General features: G+C 44.8%; 1 protein-coding gene across 13 annotated transcripts in view; it reads left to right on the plus strand.

Moving 5' to 3' along the window:
* WNK2 (WNK lysine deficient protein kinase 2) overlaps nt 1-11,629 on the plus strand; it is a 115,065-nt gene extending 103,436 nt beyond the window's left edge. For 6 of the 13 annotated variants that reach the window (XM_030501355.1, XM_030501357.1, XM_030501359.1 and 3 more), the window contains one exon: nt 2,831-5,385. In XM_030501355.1, the coding sequence (XP_030357215.1) occupies nt 2,831-3,154 (324 nt within the window). In that variant the 3' untranslated portion in view covers nt 3,155-5,385. Of the gene's footprint in view, nt 1-2,830; nt 5,386-10,440 lie in introns of those variants that run through there. The other 7 variants (XR_003993726.1, XM_030501361.1, XM_030501365.1 and 4 more) reach the window with 3 other exon arrangements.
* The last annotated feature ends 1,394 nt before the right edge of the window (nt 11,630-13,023 follow it).

The raw sequence follows: 13,023 nt of genomic DNA on the forward strand, positions 1-13,023 counted from the left end.
GTTGAATTAAGAAGGGAAAAGACTACTACTTTATGCTCCTGGAGGAGGATTGGAGTATTTTAAATAAACCTCAAATGCTTGTCCTGCCTGACTGCAGACTGTGGCTATAAAGATCTCATTTTGAGTAATCTCTAAACATTGGTTGCTTTAGCAGGATACGAGAGTCTGATACTGTACCACTTGTTTTCAAAAGATAATTTCAGTATAAAAGAAACAATTTCCACCCCTCCCTTCAAGCTGTGGGTGGAATACCAAAGCCCAGAAGCTGCACTGGAAGCTGAGGCCTCATCACCACTAAGATGTAGTGTGCTGTAGGTGATGCATATTTTGGCATCGACAGTTTGTGCCAGAACTGGCACCAGTTGTAGAATCATGGAATCATTTAGGTTGGAAAAGACCTTTAAGGTCATGGATTCCAACTGTTAGCCCAGCACTGCCAAGGCCAGCACTAAATCGTGTCCCCAAGTGCCACATCTACATGTCTTTTAGATACCTCCAGGAATGCTGACTCTACCACTGCCCTGGGCAGCTTTGAACAAACTTGCAAAACTGGCAAGGCAGTAGCTAAGAGGAGAGGTCACCTGGGTAAGCAGGGAGCTACAGATAATGTGTCCTTTCAGCACAGAATTGGCCAGCTCATGAGTGACAGGAGAACTTACAGTTTCACAACTTCACCTGTGGCCTTCAGCCCCCCAGCAGCTGTAGGGCTTGTGCTCAGGGGTGAAAATACCCCCTTACCATTGACAAGGCACCCAGCTGTGCCATGAATCTTGGGGCCTTCTTTTTGGTGTACCGCCAATAAAATACCAACTGATGGGTTGAGATGCCGAGCTAGTTCTGTTTACAGCTGTGACTTTGACCCCAGTGTAGGTGCACACCTTGTTCATCATAGCATGAATGTCTGCCCACTTCCCTTTGAATTTTATTAACAAAGTGACTTGCAGTCTCTTGGCTTTCCTAGAGCTGGGAAATCCATAGCTCCTGTTCCTGTTTTGAAAAGTGTGTGTTGATTTTGATGTTTCAGTTGGCATCTACATGCAGCAAGAAATGTGTTGTTTCAGCCTCCTATCAGTGTTGTCATAGATAGTCAAGAGATGATGGTTAAAAAATGTCTTTGACCAAGAGGCTTCTATCCAAGGGAAGACCCAAGAGCTAGATGTCTTGTTGCTTCTTAGAAGGTAGAAGAAGTAACCTTAAATCATTGATATGCATTTGTCAAGACATTAGCAGGTTTTGATAAGTAGGTATAATGCTTGGTTTTGGAACATGATGCAATTTTCTTGCTGGTTGCACAAATATAGCCTTAAATACACCTGCTTTATGGAGTAATTTAGCTGCAAAAAGCTCAAAAAGAATGAATTGGGTAGAGGTAGTTTTCTCAGTATGTTAAAGGAACTGAAAATAAGCAGCAAGTTAGAATTTTTAAATAGGACCACTTGCTAAAATGGCACCTTACTGTTTCAATGCTACTGTATAATCTACTGCTTGTGTAAGAAATTATATATTTTGATTAGATACATCTGTGGTCATCCATTGTCATCCGGTCACAGTTGTCCAGTTTGGTGGAAACCATTTTGAGGATGTTAAGACAAGGGTCTTAATAACAGCTTAAAGAAGTCTTCAGTTCTTAAAAATATGTCCTTACTGTTCTTTGGTTTCTGCTGTTAATTTGGGTGGATTTTTGTACATTAATAATGTTAAATGTATTATACCAAAGCAGCATTTCTCTTAGTTTGATGCTTACCATCAGATTCAGGTTTCAGATTAGGAATGGAGACAGTGAAGTGAAGAAGGATATCAGATGTTTCTTAGTTCTGTAAAATCTACTTTCCAGCACAGGTTAGCGCCCCAAAGTGGTAAATCCCAGAGTGACATTGCCATTTTTATTATTAATTGAGAAGAGGTACTAAAATCAAAAGCAGAGAGTAAGCATTCCATATAGCCTTATATATATAGTCTTTTTTTTTTTTTTCTGCTGAAATTTCACCTTCGTACCAATTTTATCAATTTAATGTGAAATATCAAATTAACTGGAGATTCCCAGACTTAAATAATCATGGAATCCCAGACTGGTTTGTGCTGGAAGGTCCTTACAGCTCATCCAGCTCCAGCCCCTGCCACGGGCAGGGACACCTTCCACTAGAGCAGGTTGCTCCAAGCCCCTGTGTCCAACCTGGCCTTGAACACTGCCAGGGATGGGGCAGCCACAGCTTCTCTGAGAAAAGTCTGTGCCAGCACCTCAGCACCCTCACAGGGAAGAACTTCTGCCTCAGAGCTCATCTCAGTCTCCCCTCTGGCAGGTTAAAGCCATTCCCCTTGTCCTGTCCCTACAGGCCCTTGTCCAAAGCCCCTCTCCAGGTTTCTTGTAGGCCCCCTTCAGGTATTGGAGGACTGTTACAATTTCTCCCCTAAAAGCCTTCTCTTCTCCAGGGTGAACAAGCACAAGTATTTCTGATTTCAAAACTTTTGTCTTAAGAAACCAAGAAAAAAAAAACCCAAACACAACAACTCCCAAAGCCCCAATCCCTCCCACAAACAAAAATAACCCCAAAAAAGACTAAAAACCACAGAAGAGAGTGCCCCCCCCCAAGCTCTGAGGACACAGTGCCATCCCTGTGCTCTCCCCAGCCACCAGCCCAGACACAGAGCAGGGGTGATGGCAGCGGCCGCAGCCATGGCACTGGGGGAGCAGCAGTGGTCCCTGCATGGGCACGTGTGTCTTGGCACAGCCATGCATGTCCCAGCAGGGCAGCGCTGCCGGCAGCAGGGAGGGAGGAGGAGCTGTATAGCAATGCTTTTTGTACCCTTTTTTTTTTTTTTCTTTTTTTAGGTTAATTCAGTAAGAACGGGATTGGGGAAAAAATACGTTGTTCCAGTGGCTTGTCCCATGCCCGCTGCATTAGCTCCTGGAGCGTCACCGTCCCTGCCAGTGCCTATGCCAGGGCCCGCCCTCTCTGGCACAGTGACCCCTTACGTGATGCCTCTCTGTCAGTACGGAGTTTTCCCGAGCCCTGTTTACGGAGCTCAGTGGCGTGTTGGAGGCAGGGGCATTGCACGGTTCTCGCCCCTCAGCAGACCCTGCCTGCGGATGTTCCCGGTGCCGCCGCAGCCGCGTGCTGCCGAGCCGCCCGGACCGCATCTGCCCACCACATAACCCCGATGGTTAACAGGGATGTCCCGTGGAGTGTCTGATGTGTAGATAATGCCATTTGTGTCGGACGAGGCAGGAGTCCAGGTCTGTGAGCATACACAGCCATACACTGCATCTAGCAATCACTGTGAAATGGTTTCACAAAAGATCCTTCGTCTGTGATGGCAATATTTGCTTCTGTTTTCATTGCTGAAGACACTTTACTCTGTTGTGTTCTGATGTTTTACACCTGCGGTCCTTGAAGTCGATGTACTTGAATTGATGACTAGAAAATTGTACTAACCCCTGCAGAAGTACAGTGCCTTGAATTTCTGCTTTTCAGTTGCAGCTGGAAAGAGATTTAAAATTACGTGAAAGGAGTTAAAAACTTTACAATCCACCTGTGAGTTTAAGTTCTTTTTAGTTGCAGAGGTATTGACGGTTTACAGTTAATGTTCTCAATCAGTTTCATTCTGCTGTAAATGCTTTTATTTTAATTCATGGGATGAATTTTCATTTCTGAAGCTTTAAAATAATCATTGTGAGGTGAGATTTGTTTGATGTGCTGATAAAAAAATGTGTTTGTAAACAGAATAGTGAAATGCACATTTTAAAATAGAAGCATTTACAGAGTGATCCAAGTAAGTTGTATATAAGGACAGGTAATATCTTCGGGCAGTGCAATTCATTCTCTTCCACACGCTTTGGTAAAGTTGTTGTAGACAGCAACTTATTACTGTACCAGGCAGGCAAATACTGTTTTGTTCTGGATCAGCAGCAAATTGGATTACATCTTCTATCCCCCGCTGGGCTTTGACAATTTAGTTAAATTACAAATTCATGCATGTTTCATAACTGAAGAAATCTAACTGGAATTGTTATGGTAGGAGAACGTACCTCCGGGTTATTGTAAGAGCCTTGTAAGTACAGCACTGGTGTGTATTCCGGCCTCCAAGGTGAAGAATGGTGGTTTGCCACTGACGTGCTAGCTAAAACAGGATGAGAATGTGAAGCTGTTCTTTTTCCTATCTGACGCTTCGGTTCTGGAGTCTCACCACCCTGTGTTTGAATTCTTTTTTTCTTATTTTTTTATTTTTTTTTCGTTTGACTCAAGTTTGCGCTCTAGGTGCCATGGACACCTCTCTCCTGTTTGAAAGTTGCTTTTTGCCCGTTTTACTGTGCATAGAGTCTCCACCTGCACCTCTCGGTCTAAAGGCACAAGACAACCACTAATATTCATTTGCTGATGGTAAGTCTGTTTTCCCTGGAATCACTAAGGGAGAGCATTGCAGGCACAGGTTCCAACCACACGGTCACATCCGAAGGCACATTGCTCTCTATCTCTACTGCGATGCCATTTTATACTGCCTGGAGAAGGGCAGAGCTGTCCTGTGCTGCCAAGCTGTGAATTGTATAGTTCTATTGTACTTTGAGCATTATATCTGTCTAAATTATTTTGTTTGTACCCTTTGAATATCTTATTCCATCAATTCAGTTAGAATTGAATTTTATAGACAATTATGCAGAGTCTTCTGCCTGGGCAAAATACTTACTGTAGTAAGAGATTTCTGTTCTCTGTTACATGTATCTTTAATTTGTTTGGGTTTTTTAGATTCATGTCTGTATGCTTCATGAGCAAACATGGAAAATATGTTCTCACAGCAGTTTTCCTTCAGCTTGCACTGAATCTTACAGTTTGTGTCGCTATTGCCTGTTATATAGTCCATCCCTTGTATACTGACAAAGTCAGTGGCACTAAAGACCCCAAGAAATTGTATAGATTAAAAAGAAGAAAAATAAACATTTTGTGCTTGAAAATTGTGTGAAAAACCCAGTGTTTTTCTAAAACATAGAACTGTGTTGATTCCCAACTGCTCCAGTAACTCTACGTTTGTTTTCCAGACTTTTATCCCTTGACTTGTGTAGAAGGAGCAGATGTGGTGCCTCCACTGTTTCTCAGGTTCTGCCCATAGGTGACACATCCCACCTCTTGGCAGCTGTAGAAGTGAAACGGTGCTCCAGAAGTTGCATAGTGCCTCCTCACAGGTTACGTTGATGAAATCCCCCCACCCCCCTGCTGTATTTCTGATGTTATGCTGGAAACAGGCTGGAACATTAAATGGGTTCCTTTGAGGAGATGGTACCTTCAGTGTTTTTGGTGGTACACATGAGGATGCTAGAGTTTGGTAGGTGGTGGAAGAGGCACGTAGACTGTGTCTCCTGCACTGAAACATGCTAGAGAAGCCCTTTTAACTTGATCCTGGCATCATTTAAATCCGAAGAAGAGAAGATATTCAGTGTGCCTGATGCAAGTCCCCTCTTGCCTTGCTTGCATTGGTCACCCTGCCTGAGCCAGGCTTCGATGCAGCTTCCACCTTTCTAGTGGGTGTGTTCCTAGCTGCTGCATCTCTAGCTGGCGCTGGGAGCAAACACTGGCTCAGAGGTTGATGTCTGCATTTCAGTGCTCATCAGTTTAATTGTCTGATTGCTGCCTTGGCTGGAGTTCTGACTATTAACTTCAAGCTAGGCTTTCTCGTCCTTGATCAAGGCCAGGTTGGACAGAGCCTTGGGCAACACAGTCTAGCATGAGGAGTCCCTGCCCATAGCAGGGGGGTTGGAACTGAATGATCTTAAGGTCTTTTCCAACCCTAACCATTCTGTGATTCTGTGCCAGTCATGTTAACAGGTGCTTTGACCCTCAGTAGCAATTAAGCAAATGACATGAGATGAAATAAATGGGACAACTTGTTGAGCAGAAAGTGAGGAAAGGAGTGAGAGGGACCTGAAGGGTCCATGATGCACCGTCAGAGGTGGGGGGGTCTGTACCCAAAAGGACATTCTCCTGCAGAGCCCAGAACTGAACTGATTTTATTCCTGACTCTGAATATTGCTTTGATGTGAAGCAAGCAGGGGTCAAACCCGTGGGTAGAATTTCTCACCTCAGGCCTGGAGCCATGTCCCATAGCTCTGCCGTCTCCTGATGCTGCTCTGCAAGGACGTGTGAAGTCAGTACGGATCCTCAGCTTTAAATACGAGGTTTCGGGGACGGAGCTCGCAGATCTCCCTCCAGTTTTCAATCTTTTAGAAGTTGAAGAAACTTAATACGAACATTGGAAGAACGTTTTAAACTGCCAAGTCATGCACCCAATAGGAAATGCCAAATTAAGTTTGCCCATATGTCATTAATTTGGCTTTCTGACTGCTATAGATGGAGTACCTAATGTGTTCACACATCCTGTTTTCCCACCGTATCCCTGGCTTGCTTGGAGTGGGGCTGGGCACACAGAAGAGCTGCTGGCGCTGCTTGTCTGCTGCAGGGATGCAAAGCTGGGAGCTGGTGCTGGCAGGGAGAGATACTTGGGTGGTTTAAGGCTCTTCTGCAAATGCTGATTCAACCTCTCTGACACAGATTTCGTTCAAAAGAATGATGTAGAGTTGACCCTTGCAGTTTCTTTGCATGTTTAACTCTGGTCTTCATTCCACAACTTAATCGAGGAAATATTACTTAACGATTACTTTTCTCTGCAATATTTGACATTGGCTAGTATCAAGGACAAAATTAAATGGGCCAAATGTGGCTTCTCTTTGCTCCTACAGAGATACTCATGTTTGGGAATAGGGTGTGCTCATGCTAAATGGCAGGGTTTCTGAAATGAGCTGCTTAATCAAGCTGCAGGTTCTGCCGTTAGGTATTTGTGGAAGGAGGTCACTAATACTTTGCATCAGTCATTGGCTGAACTTGGCTTTGTCAACAGCTGCTCTTTCCCTGCAAGCATTTATCGTTGGTTTTTTGGGGTTTTTTTTATGGTCCCAGCGCACTATTTTCAATTCCGAGAACATTCAGAGGTTTTCCAAACAAGTCACATGGATGTAGCGCTTGGTGAGTCTGTGTCAGTATGGTTCAGCTAGTCCATGTTTAAGTAGGAAAAACATCCATCTTCCTCTGTTCTTCGGGAGTTGCCTTTGGAGAGTTGTAATCAGAAGTCTCCCTTGTGAAACGATGTGACCTCAGCATTGTTTTCTTTGTTGTGTCCCCTGCCTCTGGTTAACAAAGGGTTCAAGTTTTTCTGAGTAAGATTGATATCTCAGATATTAGCTCGTATGACCTGAGTTTTCAATAATTGCAGTTGAAGTGTTGGCTTGGAGACAGAAGTCACAAATGAAATAGTTCATTGCTGTGTTTTATACCTTATTCAAGTTTCCTTGCACTCTCTGGTTCCTTGTCTGCCTTTCTCAGTCCCTGGTTTCTGGCAATGCTGGTGGAGCAGGGTGGCAGTACTGGAGAGGTGTGTGATTGCTCAATGTGGGCAAGGTCTCTGCAGAGCGTATGAGCAGGGAGCTCATGTGCTCTTCATTGTCACAGGTGGATGAATATCTCATGATGGGATTGATTTTATAAAACAGCGAAGTCATAATTGTGTGGAATTTCTTGCTATGGTGATTTACTATTGATTGAATCCTTGAGGAGCATTTCTTTGACGTGTAGTGCTGGGCTGTGGTTGGCTGGTGCTTAGGCAGGCGGAGCTTCTGTGGAGTATTTTGGCAAGCTGTCTGCTATGCTGATGCTTGTGGTGTTTCTTCTGAAAGAAACTGCTGAATACAATTATTTTCCTGTTTCTATACTCCTGAAATCAACCATTGATCAGATGGGAATAGTGTTCTGACTTACACATGTTGGTGACTTTTGGGGGAATACTTGCTTTTTCAGATAGGTCTGTTTGTGGACCTGTTGTTGCAGGTGCAGCAGGAAGGTGACATTCTAGCCCTGACCCTGCTGGTTCTTTTATTAATGCAGATAAGCTCCAGAAGTGCAATATAATGAAGTGGATTTTAGAAGCTGTCAGGTTACAAATTCTGCATTATGAAAGAATGTGTTGCTCAGAGGGATTTGGATGTCCTGTGATGCTGATGTCAGCTGTGTTGGTAAATAGATTACTTACAACTGATTCATCTGAAAGTCAAGCTTATATGAGGAGGCAGCAACTTCTGTAAATTATGTGGTCCTTCCTGCTCTTTTTTCAGCAGCAGTTGTGGTGTACTAACAGGATCGTTGCTGTATACACTGGGATCTATATTTGACTATGAATCTTCTCCCATGAAATAACATTCACAATGAAGAGCGTAGAGGCTGTGTAATTGAAGCCTTCAGTGTTACATGCAAAGCCTCATTAAGCTTTAGATTTTGCTTGCTAAGCATGGAGAAGCTATGCAGAGAAGAGGACCTACTGTTCTGATAAAAGATCTGTTATAACAGTGAAATTCTTGTGACAATCTTGGTTTTTCAAAGTCTGGTGAGCAAGGGAAGCTTGGATTAATTTCTTTTGATGTAGTGCCACTGGATGGATTCATGGTGCATATTTAGCACGTTGTAGTCACACGTTAGCAGGCAGAAGGAAAAGTTGGGAATTTTTTCTTCCATTGGAAAGGAGCAGATCTCCATACTCTGCCTATCATTATGGAAGGCACCACTGAGTACAGCTATAGCAACATTGCTCTCAAGGAGTTTCAGGTGACAGGGATGTTCTGTCATAGCTTTCCTGAGATATTCAGGGCTCTGGGACCTTGTAAAAACCTAGGAAATTTAAGAAGAAATAACCAGCTGCCAGTCCTTCTCGAACGGGTGTTCTTCAGGTGCAACATAAAACACCCCAGAAAGTACTAACTTGCGTGGGTTTGGTTTTTGCAAATCAGGTGAAGCTTCCTCAGCATTCCCTTTTTGTTTATTAGGCTAGACAGACTACATCTGATATCTCTCTCACTGTTAGTCAGCACTACAACATGTGCAATCCCAGCCTTTTTCCCATAGTTCTCCCCAGCACTGAGAAAATGTTGATTACAACTGAGTTCACTGACCTCTTCAGTGCTGTTGCCCGTTCAGTCTTTGGAAACTCGGCCTGACTTCAGAATAAGAAGTGAAGAGCTTGTCCATGGCGTGTAGGCTAAGCATCTGCAAGGGTCTGCATGAAGAGCCAGGGACCTGGCAATCTTGCTCTGGCTTTATGGCTGCCCTGGGCTGTAACCCACTGCTGTCATAAGGCTTTTCCTGTTAGCTGGACATAGTTAATTCTGTCTTGTTTTTCTGGATGAACCTCTGTGCCAAATGCTGGTTATCCGTAGTGAGCAGATGTTGAGAATTGATGGTGGATTCAGGTGGATCTGCAGAACTGTTGTTGACTAGAAGCCTGGGGAGGAATTATGATCAAGCCATAATTTTACTGCCTTTAAAAGTGGTTCTTCTACGAGCAGAAATACAGGAGGGAGAAAATTGGGACTGCATTTAATAAAAGCAAAGCCTAAAAAATGGAGACCCACCAGGAGCTATGCCAGGCAGACAGCATCTGTTTGCACAGTGTGCTTCCGCTCTGTGTCCTTCGCCTTCCCTCTGTGTCCTAAAAGACTCACTGCATATTTCCTGAAAGCATCTAGCAAACCATATGCTGTATAAACCCTACATAAGCTCGCAGATCCATAACAGTGTGCATGTTCCCATGCCATAGAGTAAAAGGCTTTGGTGCATGTCACTGTGAGCCAGTAGGGCATGTGCCATGGGATGCAGGGGATGTGTGGTGGCACCCTGTGTGGCTGCTGCTTCAGCCTTGTGCTGTGCTCTCGTCACCCTCATTGTGTTTTATTCTGGTACTGTCATTTCAAGCCCTTGGCATTGCTGTACCCTGTCATGTCCGGCCACCTCACCCCGTGGGCAGCAAAGGGTGATGGAGGGTGATGGATCCCATCCCTGCCTTATGTTCTGCTGGTGTGTGGTGTATGGCATCCTTGCTTCCCAGGTGGGAGGATGATCCTAGGCTTGGCTCCGTTTCCTTCAGACAAGGGAGGTGAGGTTGGGCCGTGCTGCTGAGCCTGCGGGCGTAGGGACACGGTGCCCACAACCAGCCCCAGCAATGCCACCATCGCTCCAGCAGCCTCCTGCAGCCACACAGCACCTCCTCCCTCTCCTCTCCTTAATGACAGTCCCATCAACTGAGGGAAGTGCTGAGTGTCTGTGGTAGCTTTCCCTTTCTGCCTCCCAGGAGACTAGCTCTTCCCTGTGGGAATCAGGACTCCAGCCTGAGGGACTCCACAAGGTGCTTAAGTTCTGCCACCTTTATGCTTCTAAACTTTCAGTACAACACAGGTGATGTGTTAACAGAGGATTCTGGTTTCTGTTTCCCTGCGGTACCCAAAGTGCAGCTGCCACGCTCTGGCAGAAGCATCTTCTGCCTGCTCTGGGTCCACAATCTCAAGTGGCGCTTCTGGGTTTTGTTTGGGTTTTCTTGTGTGTGAAACCCATATGTGGATATTTTGTTTTTTAGATTCTGAAAATGAGATCGTCAGTGACTGATACGTGGCCCCCTCAGCTACGGCGCCAAGCACAAGGCCCTGCCGCGGCTAAGGAGGAGGAAGAGGAAGATGGGAAGTGATTTATCATGTGTGAGAAATTCTGTGCCCTTCTGGTCCATTCAACAAAATTTTGTAACTTCTTTCTAATAATTTTTTTTATTTATAGTCGGAAATACAAAATATGTTATGCAAAAAAAAAAAAAAATAAAGGAGAATTATTTTGGGGGAAAAGGATTTTGTTCCAAATTGTTCCCTTCTGTTGTGAGCCAGGTTCCCGTGAGCAGTGACTGGAGATGAAGGAGGAAGAGGAAGCACTCCTTTTTTGTTTCACACAGTTAATTGTAAGATAATCCAGGCACATGTATTCAGGTTCTAGTACAAAGAAGATAAGTTCCAATTCCATTTAAATTTCTCACAGTTCTTTTGTGAAGATAATACTCTATATTAAATCCACTTAAATCAAGTAAAAAACCTTACAGATACTTCACCAGAGAGTAAGTTTGTGCTTGTCACTTCCCTTTTTACCTCTTTCTTTTTCTGACAGACTGGTCGTGTTTTCTTGCCAGAGTTAAATACAGTTCTCAAGTCACTTCTAATTTTAAATGTAAGACTTAAATCCTTCTACAGAGGAGTTGGTAATTGGAGCAATTTTTAAAAGACTTTAAAGTGCCTTCAACAAGCTAAAATAATGTAGTGGGAGATTTCTTTTTCTTAATTCCCTGACGATGGGTTTCAGCTGTCTCCTGGGTTCAGGTGATGTACCAAGTAGTTTGTAGCAATAATCTCAAAAGTAATCATTTATTATAAAGGACTACTCAACTTTTTCTTTAGAAAGATGAGGTCTAGCACTGTTCCTTATGAGTGGGAAGGGTGCTGCTCCTGCAGTTGCATGTGAGCCCTGAACTCTTCTGACCCTCTGCTGCTATGCTGTGCACCCAAGCACCTCAGCTGCTTCCCCCTTAGACAGTTCCAGACCACAGTGTTCTGGCCTTTTCACTCCTGTTTTTGATACCAGAGAAATAGGGATTTCTGTTTGCCCTTAAGCCTTTGGGTACCATCCTTCCTCGCAGCTGGAGCCTGGCATTTTGTTTCGTTGTTATCTGCCATGTCTGTCTCTTCCAAATCTTGCTTCTAAATAATAAATCTTATTTTGATGCTGTTGTTACCTGTTTCCTTTCCACCTTGGCTTCTCGTGCCCGTCTGCAAGGGTGATGAGAGCACAGGTGGATTTAGACATATTGCTTTAGATAATCTCTTCTGCAAAAGGCTGCTCTGTTTTAGGGTGTAGCCCAGGTATTGACTACTTGCAGTTGGAAATAAAAGCCCTAAGATGTGCCCAGGGTCCTTCAGCTCCTCCAGGATGAACCTCTGAGTGGGATCCTCTGTGGACGAAGAGCTGCCTTTGCAGCTTTTCCTCCCTACCTGCTGTCTCCAGTTTCTCTCTTCCTTGCAGAACAGTAGCAGTCGTTCTCTTCTCGATCTGATGCCAAGCTAACACTTAGGTTTAGAGTTTAATCAGAAATATTTTCTTCTGGCCATAATGAAAAGTCCAAGCAGGTGAGTGTGACCATCACAAGGTTTAACATAGGAGATAAGCATTAAAAGGAGGAATACAAAAACATGAGCTTTAACTTCATTCTGAAATGCAATACTTCCATCAAGGTGTTTTCTCCCACAGAGGCTGGACATGCTTGTTCCAGTTTATTCCTGTGTTAAGCTCAGCAGCCACTGGGGCACATATAATAGGGACCAGGGAGAGGACCTGTAACTGACAGCCCTGTTCACCTGGCAGCCAGCAGCAGCCCCTGGCCTTTGCATCATAGCCCCTTGGGTTTACCCCTTGGGCTGTTGGGAGTGAATTGTTTTCAGCCTCAGGTTTTTGACATGCAGACTGATTTCTCTTCATCAGGGACTGTAGCGACAGGACAAGGGGAATGGCTTCAAACTTAAGCAGGCGAAGTTTAGGACAGATATAAGGAAGAAATTCTTTACTATGAGGGCGCTGAGGCGCTGGCACAGGGTGCCCAGAGAAGCTGTGGCTGCCCCATCCCTGGCAGTGTTCAAGGCCAGGTTGGACACAGGGGCTTGGAGCAACCTGCTCTAGTGGAAGGTGTCCCTGCCCGTGGCAGGGGATTGGAACTGGGTGACCTTTAAGGTCCCTTCCAACACAAATCAGTCTGGGATTCCATGGTTCTATGATATTCATGGGTGCAATGAAGACAGCTGCTTTAGGTCCCCATGCTCATCGCTGCTGTTCAGTCAGCCAGCAGGTACCAGGCACACACAGCTAAGCCATCTCATCGCCTCATTGAAGTATCATAGAATCATAGAATGGTTTGGGTTGGAAGGGACCTTAAAGCTCATCCAGCTCCAGCCCCTGCCACGGGCAGGGACACCTTCCACTAGAGCAGGTTGCTCCAAGCCCCTGTGTCCAACCTGGCCTTGAACACTGCCAGGGATGGGGCAGCCACAGCTTCTCTGGGAAAAGTCTGTGCCAGCGCCTCAGCACCCTCACAGGGAAGAGCTTCTGCCTCAGAGCTCATCTCAGTCTCCCC

This window comes from Strigops habroptila, chromosome 11, assembly GCF_004027225.2.
Source record: "Strigops habroptila isolate Jane chromosome 11, bStrHab1.2.pri, whole genome shotgun sequence".
Classification (NCBI taxonomy): Eukaryota; Metazoa; Chordata; class Aves; order Psittaciformes; family Psittacidae; genus Strigops; species Strigops habroptila.